Below are 27,545 nucleotides of genomic sequence, written 5' to 3' on the forward strand. Positions count from 1 at the left end.
ATAAAAGTATATATTCTTACAATTTCATTTATTTTACTTTTCATCGAAAATTGTTGATGGGTTTATTCTTAAAAATAAAATACAAAGTACAAAATATGTATATAATTAGACAAAAAAGAATAATTTAAAGTCTTATAGAAAAATACTACTTTAATACCCAATAAAATGGTAAGAAAGATATGAAAATATATTTTGGTAGAACATATATGGAAGAAATTTGATGTCAAATAAATATAGAAGTTAAGATTTGGCCAAAAAAAAAACACACATTTAGGCGGGTAAATTTTTAATTAGAAGATGACACGTGTCATCCAAAAGTTCGACTTTAGTATAAAGGTATATATGTATTTAGGATTACATATTTGTATCATATTTACAAAATGAGGTACAATGTTAATAAAAGTATAGATTCTTACAACTTCATTTATTTTACTTTTCATCGTAAATTGTTGATGGGTTTATTCTTGAAAATAAAATACAAAGTACAAAATATGCATATAACTAGCTTAAGGTCCGTACCATGCACGATTAGTCTAATTTTTTTAAGAAAATTAATTATATCCAACAAATAAAATTTGATAAAACATACACATCAAATATATAAAAATTATAATGTCATAATCTATATTAATAGGCAAAGCAAAAAATAAAACAAAAATGAGGGTTGCCCAAACCCGAAATTTTTTTCAAGCGGGGGGCTTGGTTTGATCAGGTCCAAACGTCCAGTGGCCATATTAGTATTTACTTATTTATAAAAGCTTTTTTTAATAAACATCAAAAATTAATCAAACAATAGACTAAAATCTCCACTAAAACTATTAGCAAAAGTACACACACACACATTACATTTTCTGTTTATGGATTTATGCTCTACATATACGATATCGTCATTCTTTGTTGTATAAAAAATTTTGTTTGAAGCTATTCAATAATTGTAGTTTAATAATTTTTGTTTATTGTCTGGAAAGTTTAATTGTGTGTGTGTGTATATATATATATATATATATATATATATATATATATATATATATATATATATATATATATATATATATATATATATATATATATATATATATATATATATATATATATATATAAAGGAGATGTCAATTATTGTCACTACGTCTGGCGTGTCTTTCAGTATGCTGATTATTTATGAATGTCGGATGTAATAAATTTATCGTCTCAATCAAGTGTCTCGGCAAAAGATAATAATTTTTTTTGCTTTTACTAAGATATTGATATTTTTAGTTACGTAATTTACAAAAAAAAATTAATTGCTATTTTACCTTTTCCTAGAATTAGACATATGATATAATTGTCAAACACAACATTTATTTTATTGTTATACTATACTCTATAAATCCTTAATTTGTGATAATGTATATGTAGTACGGAGTTGTAAAATTTTAGAAACAAAATTGTAATTAATTTGAACATATAGTTATATTGAAATTGAAATATAATATTAGTTAGAGGTGTTTGAAAATAAAAAATTTAAGTGATGTTTTAAAGTAATTTCTTTGACATCTATTATATGAATCAATTTATTATTACTTTTTTTTGGCAAAATCTAATAATACTCCATTTAAAAGATAATTAAAAAGGAGTTGGAATAATTATTTAGGTATATGTGTATTGAATAATTATGAGTACCAAGTAAAAATTAATATATTTGTCATTAATATATAATATAAAAGATTTATAATGATATTATTATAGAATCAAATATTAACAAACAAAAAAAGGGTCAAAAAGGGAAGGGGAGTTTTGGAGGGAAAAAACAGCACCAGGATGTGACACGTGTCACTCCCGGTATCTGTTTTAGTATTAAGTTATTGATTAGACAAAAAAGAATAATTTAAAGTCTTATAGAAAATTACTACTTTAATACCCAATAAAAATGGTAAGAAAAATATGAAAATATATATTGGTAATGTTAAAGATTTTTACCAATAGAAAGGTTTTGATCAGTGAAATGAGGAGTAAAGATGAAGTGAAAGAAGATGGGTGAAAATTGTAGGAGTATGCTACTACGTAAATTCTCATTATATATCCAAACATTTATAATAAAATACATAAATGATTGTCCTTTTTTGTACTTGTGCATATAATTGATGTACTAAGATATTATACATGTGAACTTCATTTTGTTATATTTTTCAACACTCCCCCTTGAACGTTCACATGAAATAGGGTTGTGAGTTGCCTTATCAAAACCCTTGCTAGATAAAAACCATAGCTAGGGAAAAGGAGTACAACGATATTATTGTATTATATGCTTTGGTATACTGCCTCATTAAAAACCTTTTCAGGAAAAACCCAGTGGGATAAAAACCTGATCGAAGGAAAAAAGAGTGCAGTGCATATAATTCTCCCCCTAATTTCAACATAGTTCACGAAGATGTCGCATTCCAATTTTGTGAACTAATAGCTCAAATTTCTTGGAAGGAAGTGATTTGGTGAACGGGTCGGTAAGGTTGTCACAAGACTGAATTTGCTGGATATCTATTTCCTCATCCTTTTGCAAATCATGTGTGAAGAATAGTTTTGGGGATATATGTTTTGTCCTATCTCCCTTAATATATCCTTCAGTTACTTGAGAGATGCATGATGTATTGTCTTCAAAGATGGCGGTTGGATTTTCTGTTATTGCTTTCATTCCACACTCTTCTTGGATATTACTAATCATCGACCTTAGCCATACACATTCTCGTCCTGCTTATTAAAGGGCTATCAACTCTGCATGATTTGAGGATGTCGCAGTCAATGTCTGCTTTGTTGATTTCCATGAAATTGCAGTGCCGCCATAAGTGAACAGATATCCATTTTGTGACTTGGCATTTTGAGGATCCGATAAATATCCAGCGTCGACATACCCAATGAGGGCAACATCTTGTTTCAGTTGATAATAAGACCAAGTTCTTGTGTCCCTCGTAGGTACCAGAGTAGGTGTCGGAGACTCCCTTCCAATGCCTATATGTTGGTGCATTGATGTGCCTGGCTAACAAGTTCACAGAGAAAGCTATGTCGGGTCTAGTGTTGTTAGCTAAGTACATTAAGGCTCCAATTGTACTTAAGTATGGTACTTCTAGACTAAGAATTTTTTCATTTTCTTCTCGTTGTCTGAATGGATCGTTTTTCATACTCAAAGAACAAACAACCATTGAGAAGTTGATTGGAGATGCTTTGTCCATGAAGAATCTTTTCAAAACTCTTTCTGTATAGTTTGATTGATGGACAAAAATACCATGACTCAAGTGCTCGATTTGCAATCCAAGTAAAATTTAGTTTTTCCAAGGTCTTTCATTTCAAATTCTTTCATCAAGTATTTTAAAGTTTTCTCAATTCATTTGGGGTTCCGATGATATTCAAATCATCGACATAAACTGCAATAATAGCGAATCCTGATTGTGATCGTTTTACAAAAACAGAGGGACTAATTTGGTTGTTCTTGAACCCTTCTCTCACAAGGTATTCACTAAGACGATTATACAACATCCTTCTAGATTGTTTCAATCCATAAAGTGACCTTTTTAGTTTTATGGAAAGTAATTGTCTAGGCTTGTGATTTTCTGGTAGTTTTAGTCCTTTGGGGAATTTCATGTAAATGTCTGTATCGAGTGACCCATACAAATACGCAGTCACTACATCCATTAATCGCATTTGCAGTCCTTTTGTGACTGTCAAACTTACCAGAAATCTTAATGTAGTTGCATCAACTAATGGAGAATATGTTTCTTCATAATCAATCCCTGGGATTTGAGAAAATCCTTGGGCTACAAGCCTTGATTTGTATCTAACTATCTCATTTTTCTCATTACGTTTTCTCACAAATACCCATTTATATCCAACGGGTTATACACCTGCTGGTGTAAGAGTTATTTGTCCGAAAGCTTCTCATTTTTCAAGTGACTTCAACTCAGCAAGCATTACCTCCTTCCACTTTGGCCAATCAGTCCTGTGTCGACATTCTTCCACTGTTCTTGGTTCAAAATCATTTTCATCAGACACAATATCGATTGCGATGGAATTTGCAAATATTTCATCCACGATAACATCTTTCCTATTCCACCGAGTCTTGGTAGAGATGTAATTTATTGAAATTTCATTGTTATTGATGTTTTGAACATCTTGTTCATTCCCCATAGGGTTGTTTTCTTGTTCGTCCCCTTTTGGATTATCATCATTTTGTTTATTTTCATCCACATTTGGTCTTTCTTGACCTTCTGACGGGGGAACATCATTAGTCTCATTTTCTATTCCATCCAATCTTTTCAATTTCCTTGGTTTAGTTACTTTTGAATCAAGTGGTCTCCCACGCTTTCTGCGTGCTTGAGATTCATTTTCAATGGCCTTATTATCAGTTGGGATTTCAATACATGCAGGGGCATTTTCTGCTGGTATATGTGATTTTGTCACCTTCTTTGTGCCTACAAATGCATCAGGCAATTGATTTGCAACACTTTGTAAATGAACAATTTTCTTGACTTCTTGTTCACACATATTTGTTCATGGGTCTAACATCAACAGTTGTGTTGCATTCCAAATAAGTTATGCTTCATTAAAGTGATAGTCAGGAAATCTAGCCGTAAATAAGTCACCACTCAATGGTTCAAGATATTTAATTATTGAGGGGGATTCAAACCCGACATAAATTCCAAGCCTTCTTTGTGGACCCCATTTTTGTTCATTGGGGTGGAGCAATGGGAACATATACAGCACAACCAAAGATTTTTAGATGTGAGATACTTGGTTCTCTACCACAAACAAGTTGTAGTGGTAATTTATGATAAGCTGTAGGTCTCAATCTAATTAGTGTTGCTGTATGTATTATAGCATGTCCCCAAGCAGATGATGGCAATTTTGATCTCATTAATAATGGTCTCGCAATCAATTGTAATCTCTTAATTAGTGATTCAGCTAGACCATTTTGTGTAAGAACATGAGCTACCGGGTGCTCAACATCAATTCCGATTGACATACAATAATCATTAAATGTTTGGGATGTAAATTCCCCAGCATTGTCGAGTCTTATTTTCTCTATTGTATGATTTGGGGATTGTGCTCTTAATTTGATAATTTGGGCAAGTAATTTTTTAAAGGCAACATTTCTACTTGGAAGCAGACTGACATGTGACCATCGTGTAGAAGCATTAATTAAAACCATGAAATATCGAAATGGTCCACATGTTGCATTAATTGGCCCACAAATATCTCCCTGAATTCTTTCCAAGAATTTTGGGAATTTGGTAGCAATTTTGTTCATAGATGGTCTTATTATTAATTTGCCGAGTGAACATGCAGAGCATGTTAATTCATCTGATCGAGGAATTTTGACATTTCTTATTGAATGTCCAATTGATTCGTTATTATTCTTTGCATCATCCTAGTTGCTGGATGTCCCAAACGATCATGCCATAAAATAATCAAATGTTTGTCATCTAACTTCTGGTTAGATATCATATTGATTTCCACGGGTCGTATGTATATACGATATAACCCCGAAGAATATGCTGGCAATTTCTCATAAATGTGTTTCTTGCCATATTTTCCTGCCGTGAGGCATAAATACTCCTTTTGACCCGTTGTCATTGTTTCTAAATGATAGCCATTTTGGCGTACATCTTTAAAACTTATGAGATTTCTTCAAGATTTACTCGAGTATAAAGCATTATTGATCATCAATTTTGTTCCATTTGGAAGCATTATACAAGCCTTTTCAGATCTTTCAATTCATTTTGCTGACCCAGAAATTTACATTTTCCTGAAACAACTTTAGTTGTGAAAAATATTTCCTATCCTTCAAGATAGTGTGTGTTGTTCCACTGTCCAAAAGGCACTGATATTCGGAACCAACTTCAGGCATATCCATATCTTCATAAATGTGAGATTAGTTCAGAATAATATCATACAAACCTTTTATTGATGATAGAAATTATAAAAACACGACTAGAAATTTAAAATACAGTACATGACAGAAAATACATTAAAACATAGTATATATTACATTAGTAGATGGGTTATCTAAGCATTGTTATTTTCTCCAAAGATGAAATTATTTCCAATTTGAGCATTGTCCATGAAGAAATCGGACACATCAAGGGTAGGACAAGGAGCATTTTCTTCATTAACATAATTTGCTTCTGCATTTTTCTCTTTGCCTTTTACAGAAGCCTGGTAAAGGTCTACCAAATGTTTGGTCGTATGACAAGTACGTCCTCAATGTTCTGTCATGCCACATCTGTAACATGTGTTTTTTTCCTCTTGAAGGAATTTGTTTGTGGCTTCCAGATGATTGTCCCTTCTGTTTTTCAGAATTTTTGAAATTATTGTTTCTTTGAAAATTATTTCTACCACGTCCTCGACCTCGTCCGCGATAATTTCCACGGCCTCTTCCACGACCATTGTAATTTCCATGTCCACCTCTTCGTGTAGCATTTGCCTCGGGTGGATAAGAACTTGTTGCATTTGCCTCATGATGAGTGGCCAAAGACCCAGTTGGTCTGAGATTATGAATTTTCAACAAAAGATCACTATTTTGTTCCGCAACAAGCAATACACTCATTAATTCATTAAACTTTTTGAAACCTCTTTCACGATATTGTTCTTGCAACAGTATGTTGCTTGCATGAAAGGTAGTGAGTGTTTTTTCAATCATTTGTTCATCAGTGACTGGATGATCACAGTATCTCAATATAGATACCATCTCATGTGTGGTTGAATTGTAATCAATTACAGATTTGAAATCCTGGAACCGTAAATTTGTCCAGTCAAATTATGCCTTAGGAAGGAGCACCCTTTTGTGGTGTCCAAATCTTTCATTAAGGCAATATCATAATTCTTTGGGATCTTCAACCATCATGTACTCAGTTTTAAGAGGCCTTCATGCAAATAATGCCTTAGTAACACTAAGGCTTTTGACTCTTCTTGTTCAGTTACAGGTTTTACATCCGTCATTGCATAAGTGGTAGCATTAGTTGCTTGACCAGAGGGACTTTTATTATCTTTAACAGTGTGCTCCAACCCTTGAGCTTTTAAATTCATCATGGCAACCACTTTTCATTCCAAAAATTTCTTTCCAGATAAAGTGAGTTTGGTTTATTATTGTGAGTAATTATATAATTAGGCAAAGATAAATCATATTAATCGCATAAACAGCAAAACGACAACAACAACAGTAGTAACAATAATTATAATAATAATGGTACTATTATACAATGATGATTAATAACAACAAAACAACATAACAAAACAAAAACATGCTTTTAATCTACTGATACGACAAAATAAACAAACTTCACTTGTACATCATGACAAAAATTAATATTGCTACTAACAGAACTACAAGCGCCATAATTAGAAGAAAATATTGTTTTATCTTCCTTAAATCTTCCTCAAAGGTGAAGGTGTGGGTGTTTTGGTTGCCGTCGTCGGGGAACATATCAGAAAAGAAGGGGTGAAAAATTTTGGGTGATTTTTGGATAAAGAAAAAAAAAAGGAAAGGATAAGGGATTTGTGGTGAAAATCGGGGGAAATCTGCCTTTTATAGAGGTAGGTCTATCAGTTACTATTCTGTACAACTGTAAAAAATGTCATATAATAGTCTAATGTACTGGCAAAATTATGATCCAAATATAAATATTAATAATTGTAAAAGATTATCACACTGGGAATGCAAGCCATAGTGGTCCGAGAGCCCTAATATCTATAAAAGATCATGGGTTCGAAAACTGAAAGAAACACAAAAAGTACGTAAAAGAAAGAAAAATAATAAGTATAAAAAGGCTGCATCAAACAAAAACCAAGATACCAGCATGAATAAAACAAGGGAGGATAGTAATGAATTCACAAGTAAGAGAATATTTTTCACCGATGTTTTTTTTTTTTTTTTTTGTGATACATGATACATTAAATGTTTGAGTTTCTGGTATAGAGGATCCCAAAATATGGGCAACTATAGAGCATACTCCTCAAAAAATTTAGAAGTAGATAGTATTTATTAGTTATAATTTTGAGAAGTAGGTATAAATATACCTGATTAGGAATTCGTGCTGATAACGTGTTAAAGATTTTTACCAATAAAAGGTTTTGATCAATGAAAGGAGGAGTAAAGAAGAAGTGAAAGAAGATGGGTGAAAATTGTAGTAATATGCTACTACGTAAATTCTCATTATATATCCAAACATTTATAATAAAATACACAAATGATTGTCCTTTATTGTACTTGTGCATATAATTGATGTACTAAGATATTATACATGTGAACTTCATTTTGTTATTTTCTTCAACAGGTAGAACATATATGGAAGAAATTTGATATAAAATATATATAGAAGTTAATATTTGGCCAAAAAAAACATATATTTAGGTGGGAAATTTTTTAATTAGAAGATGACACGTATCATCCAAAAGTTCGCGTGTGTTTTTCCTGCCTAAATGTTCATGAACTTTTGGATGACACGTGTCATCTTCTAATTAAAAATTTTCCCGCCTAAATGTGTGCGTTTTTTTTTTTTTTTTTTTTTGCCAAATATTAACTTCTATATATATTTTATATCAAATTTCTTCCATATATGTTCAACCAATATATATTTTCATATCTTTCTTACCATTTTTATTGGGTATTAAAGTAGTAATTTTCTACAAGACTTTAAATTATTTTTTTTGTCTAATCAATAACTTAATACTAAAACAGATACCGGGAGTGACACGTGTCACATCCTGGTGCTGTTTTTTCCTTCCAAAACTCCCCTACTCGTATAGTACCTGTGCAATTGCATGGCTTTGATAGTTCAAATATTATGTTTCACAAAATCAAAATCAAAATTAGCCTAATGCATAATTAATAGTGATATTTTTTACATTATGATTATGAATTCACAATAATGTGCATCATGATATCGTGTATCATTATTTTTATTCAATGTTGAATAAAAAAAATTAAGAAAAAAAAATTAGAGATATGAAAGGGTTTTATGTTCTTTACCTATTTTACCTTTGAGATTGGAATGACAGATACGAGTCATGTCGATTCATATATCTCATATATTATTTAGAGTTGGCAATGGCCGGGTTTAGAAGTCGACCTAAACCTAACCCATATTTTAGGGTCTGGGTCCTAAATGGATCTGGGTCTCAATGCAATGGGTCCGGTCTGAAAAGTTCAATCATAGACCCGATCCAGATTCGATCTGTAGATATTTATTTTATAAAAAACTCACATAAGTCACGAGTTATCTAATTTAAGGAATTGAATCAGATGAAAGGAAAACCTAAAGAACCTAACTCCAAACTATAGCCGACACTCCTTGAAATATTTTATACACACCCTAGTGTATCGTGCACCCAACTAACCCAAAGTTAGTTTTTTTTCTTCACTTAATGATTAAATGAAAAACAATCATCAAAATGGGAAAAAAATGCTCATGGGTGAGTGTATCGTACACTCGCGTTTAATTTATATAACAATCTCTTGGCACTCCTCAGCTCTGAGGGCTAGCTCCTACTCTCGCCAAGTTGATTGTCGTATGTTTAGTAGTATTTTTTTGTATGTTTAGTAGTATTTTTTTAATGTATCTTTTTTATATGAAGTTTATTTTGATATGCAATATGCGGCTAAGATTGTTTAATGTATCTATATGACTATATGCGTAGTCACACAAGTAATAGACAAGTTATGATCTATTAAAAATACTTAGTATAAGTTTATTATGAATAATGTATATGCTATCATATATAACTAAATGTATGTATAACTGTGATAGCATAATCTTGATTATAAAAATAGTATTTTAAGTATTTCTTTTAATAATTAAATCATGTGGTTTACACTTATGTACATTTCTTTTTCATATTTATAACATGCTTGATAATGGGCTAAGAAGGTTAAATAGCCAACTTTGTTATAAGTGGTTGGGTGATCGAATCCTCTTAACCTTATTATATCTCTATATGAAGTAAAAGATATTGGGTAGGTGATTTGGCGTCATAAAGTGACGTGACATAATTTAAAAGGATCTACGTGACACATATAAACGTCTTTTAATATATCAGTATAGATATACACCGTATTAAATATTAAATTATCTGATCACACGGTCACAATCCATTTTTTGGACTAGGTTATCAAACTTGGTGTCTAAGGTTGCAGAGAAAAAATTAAAGTTTATTTATCATTAAACATAAATTACTTAAAATAATTTTTTTTAGTAGTTGTGTCAATGTGGGACTATTCCTGATATTTGGTTATTTACTACTTTGATCAATAAGAATTATGTTATTACTGTCAGTCTGATTAAGTAGATTAAATTAGAAGACTTTGACAATTTGCTTCATATTTTTTTTTCAAACTGATCCATTAAACTTGATTTATTAATTAGAAGGGAAATGCTACCGCATCGTTCATGTAACATAGCTTTTGTAATTACTAAGAGACATGGAAAGTTGAGAAGTGTAAAAGTCAAACTGCATCAATTAAAAAACTAAGGGAGTACTCCGTACATTACTACCAGAAGGAAAATACGGTCCATAAATTATTTCAGTGACAAACTAAACTGCTAACTGAAACTCATAGAAGCATTTATAAGAAATTACAGAAGTGAAAAGTCAACACTAGCTAGAATACATTTTGGAAAAAAATACCACTAACAAGTAAGAGCAATGTTTTGAATGATCCTAGTTGAGAAGCATGAACCGAGCTCGATTCAGCTGATGAAGCACAAGTTGACTGAGATGGAAAGCAGAGATTTGGGTTACCGATAAATGAATCCGCCTTGAAGAGAGCAAACTGTCTCTCAGATGGAATTCTACCTGACAAGTTGTTATATGAAAGATCAAGTGTCACTAAACTAGTCATATTCTGCATGTCAGCAGGAATTTCACCAACCAAATGGTTTTCTGACAGATTCAGACTGCTCAAAATCTTCAAGTTTGAAATTTCATGTGGGATTCTTCCACTAAGGTGGTTGTTGCTGATATCTAAGGACATAAGAGAGGAGCAATTTCCTATTGTTTTCGGTATCTCCCCAGTTATGTAGTTGTCTTTTACATCGATGATTGAAATGTTTTTCAGACTGAATAATTCATCAGGAATGTTTCCTGATAAGTTATTACTTCCAAGAAAGAGTTTCTGCAATCTAACCAACTTCTGAATAGATGGAGGAATACTTCCGGTGATGGTGTTGTTCGATAGGTCTAGAGTCTGGAGAGAATCTCCTGAAATATACAGGGGAAGTTCACCAACCAAGTTGTTCTGACTAAGCTCAATTATATTAGCCCTTGACAAGTTCAATACTCCAGAGGGAATCGAACCACTTAACGAGTTTGTTGCTAATCTTACTCGAACCAAGGTCTTGCAGTTTCCAAGATCTTCAGGGATAGGACCAGTAAAAGAATTCCCAAACAATATAAGTTCCTTTAGTCTTCTTCCTTTGCATAGCTGTTTTGGAATTTGACCTGTAATTTGATTGCCTGCTACATCAACCCTTTCGAGTTTTCCATTCTGGCCTAGATTTTCAGGTAGTTGACTGTTGAAGTTGTTGCTCCATACAAGAAATCTCCTAAGCCTAGGAAGCTCAGAGACAGAATCAGGGATCGAACCATCCATATTGTTCGAAAATAGGCTGAGATATTCAAGCTTCTTTAACTGCGAAAAACTTTCAGGCATTATACCTGTGAGTGAATTAGAAGAAAGGTCAAGTTCTCTCAAATTGGCTAAATCACCAAATTCAGCTGGGATATGACCTGTAATGTTGTTTTTCTGCAGGTAAAGAGTGTCTAATTCACTCAGGTGACTTAAAGTTACAGGAATACTGCCAGAAAGGTTGCATTTAGCTGCATCAAGAACTCGAAGTGATTTGATGAAACCCCACTCATTAGGTATACCTCCATTGAAAGTGTTGAAATATCCTACAGACAAGAACTGGAGATTCGACAAATGTGATAAGCTCGAAGGAAGCTTACCAGTAAGTGAATTACCATTCAAGCCTAAGTACTCCAAGTCTTGGATCTGTGAGTATTGAGATGGAATCTCACCTGAGAAGTAATTTCCTCCAAGAGCCAGATACTTCAGTTTCTTAAGGCTCGTGAGCTCTGTAGGCAGTGGCCCGGAGAAGTTGTTGTCATAGAAATTTAAGACTTCTAGCTGAGTCATTTTGCTGAACAAAATTGAATGTAATTGCCCGCTTATGCAGTTGCTTGAGATGTTCAGGTGCTGCAACGTCGATAAGTTTGCTACTTGGGGTGGAAGACTGCCTGACAGATTAGTAGCTGTTAAAACCAGAGTATTCAGCTGGCTAAACTGTCCGATTTCAGGTGGGATTGAGCCATATAAAGGAACACATGAGATATTTAGACCGATTACTCGAGAGCTCATGTCACATGAGACCCCTGAAAACAAGCAATGTGATGTTGGAGATGAAGATTGTTTCCAGTCTTCAAGGGCTGAGCTTCGAGGTCCAACCAAAGACTCCTTCAGTTTCAGCAGTAGTTCAAGTTCTGCGTAGCCATAGCAGAAAGTGTAAGTAATGAACAAATGTATCAGTGAAATTTTCAGCAAGCAATTAGCCATTTTCTATTGATGAAGATTTTAGAACATAAGTTGTAGAAATGAATTATATAGACTTAAAGTTGATAAACTAAGCAATGAATATGTTTTAGTTTAAAGTGCTTTTTTACCAAACAGAAAAAACAAAGGAATCAGCATCTTAGCTAGGTTCTTTCAGATAATGCAATGTAGCCAAACATTTACCTGAATTGCAAAAGATTTATAGTGAGGATGATTAAAGTTACTTTATGAAAGAACAAAGAACACAGCGAAGTTACAAGAGCATGCAATTTCTTCTTTTATAGAACTAAAAGGGGAAGAGGAATTTGTAAAAGAGTAAAAAGACCCAAAAACTCTAAAACAAGCCTATGTTCCAAGAGCATTAGCAATGATATGAAAAGCACTTTGAAGGAATCACGAGGTGTTGCAGTTCTGCAAATTACAGTATAACCCTGGAGCATATGCATATGATGTAGACGGAAATTGATCACGAGTAAATTATTGTGGAAAAAAAAAAAAAAGGAAAGTACAAGCATATGTTCCATAAGCATTAGCATTTATATAAAAATCACTTTGAAGAAATTGAATCACGAGGTGTCACAAAAGCGCAAATTATAATCTTAACCCCCAAAGGAGGCAGAAGTAGTGATCTTCAATTGCTTATAGTCACACTCAGATCATAACGGGTATAACTCATCAACCAGACTTAGTTTTTGTCTCCTTAGTGGAGAAGGATACAGAGGTACGACCTATAGAACAGATCCTACAAGTAAGGTCGTACCCATCAAATTGTATAGGGTTATTAAAATATTGTATTTTATTTAGCATCATGGTCAGTGTGGGACTCTATTATAATATGCTTTTTATATTTTCTTGAGACTGTTCCACATTCAACCTTATGATAAAACTTAGTTGGTCCAAGTGTTTAAGAATCAAGATTATACATAGAAGTTCAAAACATAAACCGTGTATTTCTATGTGAAAAGATCCTTATAGAAGCATTCATACGGAACTCTTGATCAAAGAGAGTCGCAACTAGTATGAGATGAGGAACGATAGATATGATGCATAACAATAACTCAGTATTAGACTTCTAGTTCAATATCAGATGCACTTGATCATTATACAGGGGATATCCTAAGAACGGCGCCCAAAAATAAGGGAAATTTTGAGTATATCAGGGATGTAGATTGAGATACGGAGTATCCAATATGAAATAATTGTTACGCACTTATACTTCCTTACTACGTACCAGGATATATCATTGAGCTACAACTTTGGTTACAAAATTACTTCATGATTTCAGAAGAAATCGAATTCCTACTTTTACTAAGGTAAAATTATATGCTACTTACATTAGAAATTTTGGAAAATTCAAACTAGTGTTCAATTCTTTAGCTATTTTCTTCTTAATTGTTTAAACTGTATTGACTGTACAAGAGCTCGCTCTTTTCTTAGAGCTTACAAATAATGACAAAACAAGGGAGCAAAGCTGTTGATTTTAACAAAAACAGCTCCCCGACATGAGAATTATTTGATCCTAGTTTTCCAGCCAAGGAATCAAACCCTGATCTTCTACCACCAACAAACTCTTGGATATTCTCTAACATTGGCCTATGCACTCTCCCCGCGATCACCCGACATAAAATCAAAGCCTTCCTCAAGGAATTGCTATGGTTTTCTTTCTCCTCGACATCGATATCTATGCTTCTATATGCTCTTTCACTCGTCGAGGTAGTAAATATACCCATAATACTATTGCTTGTACCCTCGTTATGCAAGAATCCATGTCTTAGAATGCAACAGACGTTGCATCTTTGCAAAGTGCAAAGACTTGAGAACCCTTTTTTGCCTAAAGAGCAAGCAATTGTTGTGCCATAGAACCTAAGGAGCTCGTTGCCATCGGCTAGGAGACGGGGATGTTTCTTGGAATGTTGTAGCTTGTTTGCTCGGATTTTAACCATTTCTCGGTACTCCTCAAATTGTGCTACCTTTGTTTGTGGGTTGTGGACTTTCAGGATCTTGTCGATGCATCCTCGATTCTCGACATCAATCCATCCTGCCTTGAAAATCATCTCTATGACTTTCCTAGATGAGTCCCCTTCAAGTACTTCAGTCACTGTACCAAAAATGTACAAGTAAAAATGAAAAGATCATGCATTGCTTCTCACATTCAAAAAATTATTTTTGTGGTTGACAAATATTCAAATTGCATATTGATTTTGAAAGTAATAGTACCAATTAAACTAACATAGTTTGACTTTGAAAATTGTTGTACTAATGTTACACTAGTTTACTAAAAATGAAGATACATTTCCTTGTATTCTTGATATCTTACCTAATCTGAAATGGTAAATCTACTTGCTCCATCGTCCATGTTTTTGAGAGCTTTTAGGAGAAAACGGGGCAAGTAGAATAAAACGGAAAGAGTATTAAAAACAATTGGAGTGTGGTGGCGTGTGTGATCATAGAATTTTAAGACCACATCGTCAAGATGACGCAATTCAAAACTCTTTGATTTCTTTTTTACAGTTTGCAATATAACACCACAATCAAAAAGAAAATTGAAATCACATTGGAGCTATTTTTATGCCAAGTACCCAACAAACAAAAGAATCAAACTTAAATTTGCAAAACAAAAATAAGATAATGATAAATAAATAAATAAATTTTATACCTCCATGCCTAGAAAGATGATGTTCTTCAGCATCCTGCCTAGCTAATGGCTCGCCACATTTATGACAATTGTGTCTAAACTCCCCACCAAGTTCACCCTCGGCCATCGATAACCTTCGACTACGAAACGAAGACCCCGAAACAGCGCTACTCCCAGGCTCATTACTAATATTTGAGGGAGAATCAAGCCCCTTATTAACATTCCTCAATCTTGGTCTAGGTGCAGGGGAACCAAGGTAAAATTTTGAGGGTGAACTACTAGCATTACGACCATGATCCTTTGTGCTCTTAAGATCAGAATTGGTGAATCTGACATGATGTGTAACAGGGTTGATCAAATCACTGCTACGTATCGACATCGGGCTACGACTTGATGAGCTTTGTTTGAATCTCTTGCTGCCATGAATCACATCCCAGATGGTTGATTTACATGACAACAACGACGACGACGACAACGAAGGCGGTACGGTTGCTCGTGACCTGGGCTTACAGCAGCTGTTTGTGGTCTTTGTTTTGGGGTTTGGTTCATGAACTTCAGCAGATGGGGTTGACTTGCAATCCAATGATTTCTTAACTGCTGTCCAAACTGCTGACATTTTAATTTCTCTGTTTTTCTCTGTTTCTTTTACTCTGTTTTTAGTTTTTTTACTCTGTTTCTCTCATTTTTGAGTTTCTAAGAACAATTTAGAATGTATAAATTAGCAATTAAAGAGAAAAGGGGGAAGAACTAGAAAGCATTTTTATAGAGGGATTGAAATTTTTCTTTGACCAAAAAATAAATAAAGTCACCTTATAAGCCATTATGAATTTTATTATTGTGCATGGAATTCTGGCAACTTGGTTTTATTCCTATATTTGTTGATTCAGCACGTATTAATGGCGTGGGAGAATGTGACAATAATTCTCAGAGCAAGGAAGTAAAATTAATAGTTTTGTAATAATTATTTAATCTTCCTATTTTGTCACACTCATTATATAGGAACAATTATTCTGTATTAATGTTCATCAATAATTAAGAAATCATACTCATATTACCTCATTTGACTTTTACATCTACGGTCAAAATTCACTTTCTACTGCATTCAAGGGATCCTCCTTAAAATTATACTTTAGAACATCCCTTGGAATTATACTTTAGGACATCCCTTGGAAGTATTAAGGCTATAATATTCATTTGAAATTTTGAATTATTAAGGCTATTAAACTGCTTGCTTTTCTCCTCTTCTCCGATTGTAGGACACCTCACATATAAATACCGCAATTTAGAAGTGTTGGTATCAATGTATTACATTTGTTGAATTTAGATTATTTAATCTTCATAAATAGCCAATCATCTTGGACGGAATTCTATGATATTACGGACTTTATAAGATCGTGTAATAATCTCTTCATATAACATGTATCATTTATATGTGCACATACTCTTGATGCTTAAATTATTACTCCGAAAGTAAGAGCATTATATATCAATCATTTACTCAAAAATTTAGGTCAAATCAATTACAACCCCGGTAAATTTAGGTTCGTGTGCAATTAACATGTTACCTTCATTACGTTTTTTTTACACATTCAATTTAAGAACATACGAAGTATATATTATATGATCTATTAATACAAGGAAAAAAAGTGCTATCATATTAAATCTTGTTAAATTTGTCTTAATGAGTATTTTCAAAACCAAATAATACATGATCAAGATATTAATAGTCCACGATTCGTATAGAAAACCGTGAATAGTGAGTATAAGGGTGACGGGGTGAGTAGTGATTTATGCAGCTTCTGCATATCTTTTATCTTATATACTTGGACATTTGTGTACTGTTCAAATGGTAGTAACTTCAGTTTAAAAATACTAGTGTTTGTAAATTTGTAATCAATAATCCAATAAGAAAAGGATAGAAAGTCACCATCAAAAAGATTGAAACATGTATTAGATGTTAGATGTATGACTGACTGACTGTTCTAGTACCATGTGACAGCCTGACAGGATAACTGGTTTTAATTAAGGCTATTGTTACATAATTACATGAATATATAAATTGCAGCACAACAAGGTCTTGTTACAAACTGGAATTAAAATAAATACGGAGTAACTATATTGAATAATGAATATTGATCCTCAAGTTTGTTATGCGACTTATGCATAGACAATATCACACACAAAATTATTCTTGTTACAGAATCTATTTTTTAATTTTTTTTCAACTATTGGGATTTAACAAGCAACAATAACTGTTCTTAGGCTGGCATTTGTTGGTGAAAGGCTTCAAATTCTTTGACAGATCTTATATGATTATTATCGTGAGACGAAAAATGTCACCCTACTTGTCAGCTATGTTACTCGGACTAGCTCTTCCCTTTACCTCGTGTCGATCTGGCATTTGACCCTTCATTAGGGCCAAAATCATGGGAACTTTTCATAAAGTAGCCAAGCCGGACACTTGGACTTGTGCTTGTATCAGACACGAGTATTCTAGTCCGAGAATCATAGCTTCTCAATAACTGGCATTCATGTCTACAACCGTCTAACCCAAGAATGTTACAAGCCTACAATAGTTTTATGATATACGAGTATCGTGTTTCAAAGATTGCATTCATTCTTCATTTCTTTCTCTATCATGGCTGACAACTCTAAAATTTACCCTGACACTTTATCGTAAAACCAACTTAACAGAACCAAGGGAATTTATTTTAGCATACCCAAAGTCGATTACCAGGTTCCCTATGCTGATAGCACAGAATCTCATGCTCCTCTCAAGGAGAACTATAGAAATTAATTGTAGGGGAGTGCTTAAATCAGTTCCCAAAACACCAAGGGCAGAAAATTCCAAAAGTACAAAATTTAGAGCACAAAGTACAAGCCAGGATCTGCATCTGGTGATCACCAACCGCATATAAAGACATCACATATCAGAACACGATTATAATAATTTGGAGTACTGATAGTTACAAAATTCATACGACTCTTCCACATGTTCTCTTTAGAGTACAGCTAGCACGACTGCAGTTAAATAAAATAAGGGGGGCACGCACATAGACACAACAATTATACCGTATTTGCAAAGTTCACCTTATAACAGACGATATGCAGAACCGAGAACAGACATGTGATTTTTGCCCACTTTGCGCCCGCGGAGGCACTCTAGATCTACCACTTGGGAATGATCCACAAAAAGGTTCACCTGAAAGTGTGATAATAAGCAAGAATGTACAGATTACGTAAGATTTCCAGTTCACTAAATAGACTAAAATTAATAGAGTATAATTTGGGAACGAAGAGAGGCAGATACTGTAAGATAGTCACCTTAGGACCATATTGGCTGACAAACCAATCAGCTGCTCTGGCATCTGCAGCTTCAAACATCGTCTTCTCAACTCCTAGTCGACCAATAATCTTGGCGATGATATCTGCTCTTAGTGATTCAGCTCGACGGCTAACATCCTCAGCGTCAATCATTATCATGTCCGCCCCAGCCTCCAGACACCTTTCTGCCTTTCGGATTAGGAGGTCTACATCTTCAACAAAATCTAGACATGCAGGAACAGCACATTCATACACGAAGTTAAAGAAACCATCGCAGGTCAGCGTATTAAGATTATCATACTTTGTGTTGCACCTTTTGGAAACTTCCATGGATTTACTCACCCGTCATTGTTAGGACATATAACTCAAGCATGCAAGATGGTTATGGTCCAGATTGTTTTACAAAATCTTTTGACAATCGTATAGTAACAGCTTACTAGTTACTTCCAAGCATTTCCCCTGCTTTTAGATAAAATTAGATCTACATGATTTTCTCAAACACCTTTAAAGGAAGGACCTCCAGAAAAAAACCTTTGAGATTCTTTATTACAGTTAAAGCATATGATTAATTCAGACACATCAAGTTATCCCAATTCCCAACTTCAGGAAGCATATTCTAGAGGAAATTTATATTCAAACAATTTCCAAATCAAGCACAACGAAGTAAACTACAATAGCAAGAAGCAAGTCTATTTACCATAAGATCGGGGCCTTGGGGCTATATAGGCGCCATATGCTCTGTTTCCGGACAATGGTACATCAGACTTGTCAAATTTAACTGCAAACTGAGGCTTGACCTTCAGTCCTGCATCCTTAATCATGTGCACGTATCTTAAAAGAGTTTCTTCAGGAAGCTCAAGTGAACCCGCATCTAGCTCAATTGTATCAAAACCCAAGCGCTTGCATTCCTGAAATTCCATAATAAGATTTCAGAACAATCTTGACTAGTAGCAGTTGCCTGTAAACAAAGCCAAAAGAGGATATATCCTGATCACTAATTACCTCTATGTAATGTTTCAAAGCAGATGGGCCTTTACGGAGCAAGTTTTCACCCCAATCACCAGTACTGATATAAACATCATGCCTGCGCGCCATATCAGTCATCTTTTTAATATAGCTCTCTGGTGTTAGGCCATGAGAACCTCCAGAAAACTTCAGACCATCAACAAACTGCCCCATTGACTCGAAAACATCCTACAAAATGTGCAAAACCAACTTAGCCTTAATAGGCATTCACTTTCCACATAAATAAAGACTTCACCTTTTTGCAGGGGAGGGGGGTAATTATCACATCACTTTGAGACATCTACTTTTAACGAAATATTTCGTAAAAACAGCAATCAAGTTTGATGGTGTTCTAACTAGCAATCAGAGGCTGCTTTATGCCAGTTGGGCGGCCTAACAAGGGAAAAAGGAAGTTGTCTACAAGTTCTAAGTAAAGCTTCTAAAGGACCTTCCCCCCAAACCTTCAAAGTCCAACACCGCAAGGTCGCTCATAATGGTTCCTTTCAGACATGTAGCAATTAGATGTCTCTTGAATAACAAGACAGCTTTCTCTGCAGAGGTTTGTTGTGAAAAATACTAGATAGTTGACCAGGATTCCATGGTTCTTAATTCCACATATCCAGCATACATCCTCAGGATATTGAAAACCCTTTCCTAACAGTAAAATAGAGTACAGGAAGCATTGTACTTCCAAATTTTAAATGCTTACATTGTCAAAGAAACAGAAAGATGACTCACTACATTTGCAGTGAATATGAAGCAAAATATAAAAACCCTTTGCATCTTCAACTGCTTAAGCAACCCTAAACTTTGTGCTGATCAAAGCAGTAACAGACCTGGCTTTGGAGTAGGCATGAAGCCTATCAAATATCATGGAGGGAATATTAGGGAACAGATATGTGAAACTTGAAACCTACATTTGATTGGCCAATCACCAAAAAAATTACCAAAATAACATCTCACCCAACTTCCCAACCCAAAATTATAACAAAATAACCCATATGTTCCACACATACTTCGTTAAGTAAAAATGAAAATGATTTCGAGTCAGTAAATCTCAAGTACATCATTCACTTCTTGCCTAATTATTGGACTCAATCTCGGAGAGTTTTTGTTGAAGCAAAACACTGTAGCAAGGAATGGTGATCTTATGTTTAAATCAAAGTCAAATTTTGAAATAACATTTGCTGCTAGCACTAGATATTGATCTTCCAAAAGAGGGAGGCAGGAGCCACAGGACATATCCTACTTATACATAAAGTAAAATAAGCTTCAAATTCTAGAAAGCATCCAACTTCAAAGTATAAGGCACTATGTTACTGCAGCTCTGCAGGGCTCCAACTACCCAATCCATAAAAGAAGTTGGCCAATCTAGGACAGAAGTCATTTCATACTCCATATTGTGCAGTTTAAGACCATTTCATAAATCAAAACAAAATAATGTGCTAAAGCGTATACGGATTATGTCCCCGTAAGGATGTGGCACAATATTGCATATCCTTGAGGTCAAAGAAAATATCTAAATTAACCTTCAAACATTAGAAAACTGTGCACCCTACACTCAGACATATAATGCAAAATGGCAATGTAGCAAGGTGTCTTACATGAACTAACACAAGCCTTGCTTGGTGTCAAAAAATGAGGAAAGATATGCATCATCCAAAGACAACTCGTATGGATCATGAATGTAAGCCCCCAGGCACCCCACATACCCATAAAGAACTTCTCTAAAGAACCCTTACAATTCCTTGCTCAAACAACAAAGATAGGCCACTATCACAATGGACATCAAAAGGAAATTTTGACTCTAAAAGATAGCTAAGGATGCGGTAAGTAGAAACTATGTATGGAATAGGAACTACTCCCTCCGTCCCTTATCTACATGCCTACTTCCATTTTACACGGGAATTAAGGAACTTGAAGATTCCTTAAAAGTTGTGATTGGCAAGTACAAATATGCATGTGGGGTTAGAGAGAGATAGAGAGAAAGAAAGATAGTTGGTAATTATTGAAGAGATAGAGAGAGAAAGTGTTGGAAAATGATGTCAAAAGTAAAAATAAAAAAAAAATGACAACTCATCAAAGAGAGGGAATATTGTCAAAAAGTACATTTTTTAAATAGAAATAGGCACGTACTTCTGAAATCCCCAAAAAGAAAAGTAGGCATGTAGATAAGGGACGGATAGAGTACTTTATTTTGAAGAATGTAATAAGGAGGCGCTGGTATGAACATTGGAAACGGAATGAAAAGGAAGCTAATAGGAGAGGGGGGGGGAATAAATCATTTGACTCTTGACCTTTTTCATATGTTTGGTATAATCGTGAAAAGAAACCACTTAAACTAACTCCCTTTCTTTTTGTTTGAGGAGGATAAGGGTAATCATTACCTTAGGTTTTAGAAAAGTAACGAATAGGTGGAAACCATTACCTCCATGTAAAGGTAAATGTAATGGTAATTGTTACACAAACCTTCCAACCAAACACTTGGTAACAGTAATGGTTTAATTGAATCCGTTTCCAACTACCAATTACCAAAAATGCTCTAATATCATGCTTTCCGACAACATGGCTTAGCCATGAACAATGGGTCCGTAACAATTAATCTTCATATGAGGAACTCTACTAATTAAGTAATGCATCCTTATTTTGGAATTCATGACAAAATCATATAGGCAACAATTTGACGATAAATTTTTACTAACTCGGAGTACTATATATTCATCAAACATTTCTGTAACGATAATCAAGCACCTAAAACATGAATCCAATTCTTATTTCTGCATGCAACTAAAACAAATCAAATCAATTTCTTCATGCAACTGAAACAAATCAAATCAACCTATCTTACACTTCAATCTGCATCACATCATAACAATTCTAAAATTGAGAAATCAAATTCTAAAATTCCACAACAAAACTACTCAATGCTTCAAAAATTGACAAAAATCAAAATGAACGACCGAAATTCAAGGAAAATCAAAATTAATACCTCAAGAACATTTTGAGAGAAGAGAGAGTATTGAGGACCGCGAATTTCAGTGACGCCAAAACTTCTAGGCTTTTCTGGACGATCTTCCTCCTCGAAGAAGCTCTTCCACCTTAACGAAGCCGCCATTAAAACGTCCTAGAAGAGAAAAAAAAATTCCAGAAATGCAGAGATTTCAGTTCAATTGAATTTCTGAGAGAAGAAGAAATTAGGGCTTTTATATGATCAAAGTTAGTATGATTTTAAAAGTTGGTTCAAGAAGAGTGAGTCGGTTGTTTCTAGAGAGAGCTCAAAGCTTGTACAAATGTTATTTTGTCAGCAATTTATCTGTTTTCTGGATGTGGGGTCCATTGACCCTTGTTTTCAATTTTATTACTCCTATCCTATTATCCATTTTATGATTATCTTGATCTACCCATCTACTTTATATTCTTTTGATAACTTTAGATTTTTGGCCCATTGTTTGATCTAATTTGGATGAACAAAGGCCCAATTAAAGATAAAACTTCACAAAGCTTTAATTTGTAAAGAACAAGGCTAAGTAGGTTTTTCTTATCTTCTTCTTCTTGAGTTTGATCGTTTTAATCCCATAAGTGGAGTCGGCTACATGAACCAACATGAGAACGTCCCACGAATCATTGTAGCTTATGTCAAGCAATGTGACAAAATTTTACATTGACTGTCACTGGCTTACCGTAACCCTCCTCCTTTATCCAGGTTTAGGACTGGCAATGAAAAATCCATTGGCGGAGTTTAAAGTTTAGAAGTTAGAACTAGTTAATAGGCAGGTTGGATCAACCAATTTTAACTTCTCAATAAGAAATTTAGAAGTTAGAACTAGTTAATAGGCAGGTTAGATGCGGACCTACAGACGGGTCAAGTCATAAGTAGGTCGTCTTTTTAGGCATTTTAGCATGTTAAAGTAGATCGTGATATCTTTTACAAAATTATTAGGCTATTATTTTGATTTTATATTAATCCGTCAAAGATACTTGTTTAATAATATATAGAGTAAAAGTCACTTAACTTGACCCTAACCCTATTACAGTAGAAATTTACGTTAGAACTAGTTTTCTAAGGAGTATTTAGCATTAACCTCTTGTAAACTCTTAGGCCAAAGAAAGTAACATTGAGTCACGGACTGTAGCGTAGGAGATGATCATGGAGAAGGGCATCAATCCTTTGGACTAAGTTTGCAAGAAACAGCCACAAAAGGCCCAACATTACTGTAAGAGCAGCCGTTTACATTAAAAGTAGTTGGATCAATACTTATTATTACAAAAACTATATGCTCAAGAGAAATGAGAAGTTTTTTTGTGAGACTAACCGAGTGATATACACGTTAACCACCTTCATTTTCGAGTTTGAGCAAACAAAGAAGACAAGCAAATCTACTACCATATATGCCATAATCTTGTACTAATGTGTGTTGATGATACCCTTCTTTCCTTGCTCCCCATGCCAAGAATCTAAAACCAACAGATTGAAAGACAAACCAAACTTGGAATAAAGAACAATTATTTGTGAGGAGAAAAGAACCTTTTAGTGCAATCTCTTGCAATAGCTAACTATCAAGCCTTTACTTTTGTGTAAATTCGATCCAACAGCTAATCTTTTCTTCATGTCTTCACATTTTAATTGGGATGATCAGCAAGTATGCCTTAAAAACTTTATTCTATATTCCCTACTTCTTAAGGACTCCCCCCTTGTAAGCTCCATCTTATAAATGCTCGTACCTTGTTGGACCAACGAACACTTAAAGCCTTCCAATATTATTAAGATCAATCAAGCTTTTGATAGAAATAAACCTTCAGAGATTTTTCGCTAGATCATAAAATGCCGCTTTTGTCTAAAAGAATGGGGCCTGTGGTCTGTCTCTTTATCATGATCATGGATATTGTGGCCGGGATATTAGGCATCGAAGCTCAATTTGCTCAAAACAAGGTATGTTTTTCGTCTTTTCATTTTATCCGTGCTCGTATAGTATATGAAAGATAACAAAATTCATGATTCATGAAATGAGAAATGATCTCTATAATAGAGAAGAGAATAACTAATTCAATTTGTTCTGTATTGGACATTGCAGGAGAGGTTTATGAAAGTTTGGATATTCGAGTGCAGAGAACCGAGCTATGAAGCATACAAGCTTGGATTTGCAGCCTGTGTATTGCTAGCAATAGCTCATATTATTGCCAACGTACTCGGTGGGTGTGTTTGCATATCATCTAGGGAAGAGTACACCAGATCATCTTCAAATAAACAAATAGCTGTAGTTTCCCTAGTTGTCTCTTGGTACGTGCTCTAAACACCTTCATACTCCTATATTACTAGCCACTTTTTTTAAACAAAAAACTCGTGAAAACGCAAAACTTAACATCTTCCATTGCAACATACCAGGGTCGTATTGTTGATCGCCTTCCCCCTACTGGTTCTTGGGACGGTATCAAACTCAAGATCACGACAGAGTTGCGGATTCTCACACAAGCATTTATTCGTGATAGGAGGAATTCTGTGTTTCATTCATGGATTGTTCCTTGTTGCTTACTATGTTGGCGCCAGTGCTGCTAGAGCAGAAGAACACATGATCAGGCAACAACACAGAGCTTCTGGTCCCTTTCCTCTTCCTGCTTAAATAAACATTCTTTCTCTCTTTTTCCAATGTTGTTTTTCTGTCCTGTTTGTTGAGCTAAATATTGATTGTTAACTCTCTTCCTCTTTTGACTTTCTTATTTGTATACGTAAATGTAATTGACAATTTGTGTATTCTTTATTGTGGAAATTATACTACTTGATCCATCACTTATTTGAATCTCAAAGAGTAAGAGATAAGTCAAGTGGTTAGAACTTTACTCCTGCTTTCAGGAGATCCTGGGAACGATTCTCACCCCCCGTCCTTAGTGGCTCACTAAACACCAAAAATTTATTTGAGCCTCACAATTAACAAGTTTCATTATTCAAATTTGCCTATTTGTCTACCTAATCCTTCGTACTTTACGATAATACCGAAATCACATTTGAAAATCAAATGCATTCCTCATTTCCTCTATTTATAGACCACAAGAATAGACGATTACTCAGACAACCAAATTATATGAATACAGTGTCACAATTTTCGAATACTACTTGGCCCCACCAAAATTATTCACATTCAAGTATTCAACTAGTACCATATTCGAATAGCTAGACGATTATACAAAACTTCCGAGTACAACAATTCGCCATGTAAATTTCCCCAAACAAAATTCATATGAATAGACAATTTCTTTTTTTTTTTTACAACGCTCACGAAACATTTGGTAAATTTCATTATAAATCGCATAATCCGAGCAAACATACCTCAATTTGCAACAAATAGGCACAAAATTTCCAACCAGAAATGCTCAAATTCAAGCTTTTACTCATTTCACGATACCAAATATTTGTTACCATAAAATGCTACTCCTAATCTAGAAACCAAAGTTTTCTCATAGAAACTAGACAAACTCATAAAACTATAATAAAATCCTAAAGAACCCAGTGTAGAAAATAAAACTATTTGCTTGTATGTTCATCCATCTCTACATATTTCTACGATTAAACTTTGATATAGGATTCCTTTCGACGTCGAATTTACTCTTCCTCGGCAGCCGCCTTCTTGGGGCCCTTGTTGGGGAGGAGAAGGTTGTGGATGTTCGGCATAACACCACCGGCAGCAATCGTCACATCGCCGAGCAGCCTGCTGAGCTCTTCGTCATTCCTGACGGCCAATTGAATGTGACGCGGCACGATTCTGGTCTTCTTGTTGTCTCTTGCTGCGTTTCCAGCCAACTCCAACACCTTCATTGATTAACAGAAGGTAGAATAAGTTAGCGAAAATACGCTTAGATTATCATATATTGCAAGAAATCTGGAAAGAGAATCTTGGGTTTAATTGTTTAATTAAATTTGGTTACGGATTTTAAAGCTCAATTGAAATGAAAAACTAAGGCGAATTTTAGGTTAATAATAGAAAATCCAAAAATTCGAGCGAAATGTCAAACTAATCAAAGAAAATCGACAAAAAATATTACATATCAGATTAAACTTAGAAAAATTAATGACAAAATTTACAAATCAGAGCAAAATATATTCGAACGGATTAACATAATTTCAACCAAAAAAAATCAACATTAAATCTCGAAAAATAAAAAAATCATCAAAGAAGATTTACGAATGAGAACAAAACAAGATATACTCGAACAAATTGACACAAATTTCAAACAAATGATTAAAATATTAAGAAAGGAGAGAGAAGAGAGCAGATACCTCGGCGGCGAGATATTCGAGGACGGCGGCGAGGTAGACGGGAGCACCAGCACCAACACGCTCAGCGTACTTACCAGCCTTAAGAAAACGAGCGATTCTTCCGACGGGAAACTGAAGACCAGCCTTGCTACTGCGCGAGACACCTTTCTTGACGGCGGCGCCGGCGCCGATGTTCTTGCCTCTTCCAGCCATTGACGGCGATGAGAGAGAGAATGAGGCGGCGGTTGTTGGCGAGTAGTGTGATTGGAGAAGTTTGGGCACGGCAGTTGTGGATAGAGGGGGAGAGGAGATGATGAGAGAGAAAGTCGGTGTGGAGAGGAGTATTTAAAGGGTGTGGGAATGATTTTTAGCCAATCAAATTGAATGGCACGGATTGGTGAGGTGAACCGTTGGATTGAAGGGGAGATCTACGGTGGCTGTTGATTTTGGAGGTGTGAAGTGGCAGATTCTTGTTTTGGATATCTGACGTGGGAATTTGTCAGGGTATTAGCGGGATAATTTTGATTTTTAAGTAATTCTGTGCAGTTGTACGCCAAAAAAGAAAAAAAAAAATTGATCATCTAGAAAAAAAATTCATAAGAAAAAGTTTAATGTGAAAATAATGCGGAGTAATTCTAATATTTTGGAGATAAAACATGACAACGAATTGTAGGAGAAAGCTAGATGGATATACAAAGGATATATGAGGGAATATATTAATTTAATAATCTGTCTCCTGAGTTATTGAATTACTTTTGTAG

General features: G+C 34.4%; 5 protein-coding genes across 5 annotated transcripts; 1 reads left to right on the plus strand and 4 right to left on the minus strand.

Moving 5' to 3' along the window:
• Window positions 1-6,133: 6,133 nt before the first annotated feature.
• On the minus strand, window positions 6,134-12,574 carry LOC110687152 (receptor protein kinase CLAVATA1-like). The gene is made up of 2 exons (XM_021863769.1): window positions 10,655-12,574; window positions 6,134-6,754 (listed from the first exon to the last, which is right to left on the minus strand). Exons 1-2 carry the CDS (start codon window positions 12,572-12,574, stop codon window positions 6,134-6,136), a joined length of 2,541 nt encoding a protein of 846 aa, XP_021719461.1.
• A 1,246-nt stretch (window positions 12,575-13,820) lies between these two features.
• Window positions 13,821-16,282, minus strand: LOC110687077. The gene is made up of 2 exons (XM_021863705.1): window positions 15,228-16,282; window positions 13,821-14,669 (listed from the first exon to the last, which is right to left on the minus strand). The coding sequence occupies exons 1-2, from the start codon at window positions 15,820-15,822 to the stop codon at window positions 14,005-14,007; spliced, it is 1,260 nt and encodes a 419-aa protein (XP_021719397.1). The 5' UTR covers window positions 15,823-16,282; the 3' UTR covers window positions 13,821-14,004.
• Window positions 16,283-17,957: 1,675 nt separating this feature from the next.
• LOC110687267 (protein HEAT-STRESS-ASSOCIATED 32-like) lies at window positions 17,958-22,837 on the minus strand. Its single transcript, XM_021863896.1, has 5 exons — window positions 22,525-22,837; window positions 19,533-19,724; window positions 19,228-19,438; window positions 18,531-18,754; window positions 17,958-18,408 (listed from the first exon to the last, which is right to left on the minus strand). The coding sequence occupies exons 1-5, from the start codon at window positions 22,648-22,650 to the stop codon at window positions 18,298-18,300; spliced, it is 864 nt and encodes a 287-aa protein (XP_021719588.1). The 5' UTR covers window positions 22,651-22,837; the 3' UTR covers window positions 17,958-18,297.
• Window positions 22,838-24,113: 1,276 nt separating this feature from the next.
• On the plus strand, window positions 24,114-25,330 carry LOC110687268. The gene is made up of 3 exons (XM_021863897.1): window positions 24,114-24,465; window positions 24,608-24,813; window positions 24,919-25,330. Exons 1-3 carry the CDS (start codon window positions 24,358-24,360, stop codon window positions 25,151-25,153), a joined length of 549 nt encoding a protein of 182 aa, XP_021719589.1. The 5' UTR covers window positions 24,114-24,357; the 3' UTR covers window positions 25,154-25,330.
• A 454-nt stretch (window positions 25,331-25,784) lies between these two features.
• LOC110687269 (probable histone H2A.3) lies at window positions 25,785-27,107 on the minus strand. Its single transcript, XM_021863898.1, has 2 exons — window positions 26,806-27,107; window positions 25,785-26,337 (listed from the first exon to the last, which is right to left on the minus strand). Exons 1-2 carry the CDS (start codon window positions 26,995-26,997, stop codon window positions 26,131-26,133), a joined length of 399 nt encoding a protein of 132 aa, XP_021719590.1. The 5' UTR covers window positions 26,998-27,107; the 3' UTR covers window positions 25,785-26,130.
• Window positions 27,108-27,545: the final 438 nt, after the last annotated feature.

Source organism: Chenopodium quinoa, unplaced genomic scaffold (assembly GCF_001683475.1).
Source record: "Chenopodium quinoa cultivar QQ74 unplaced genomic scaffold, ASM168347v1, whole genome shotgun sequence".
NCBI lineage: Eukaryota > Viridiplantae > Streptophyta > Magnoliopsida > Caryophyllales > Amaranthaceae > Chenopodium > Chenopodium quinoa.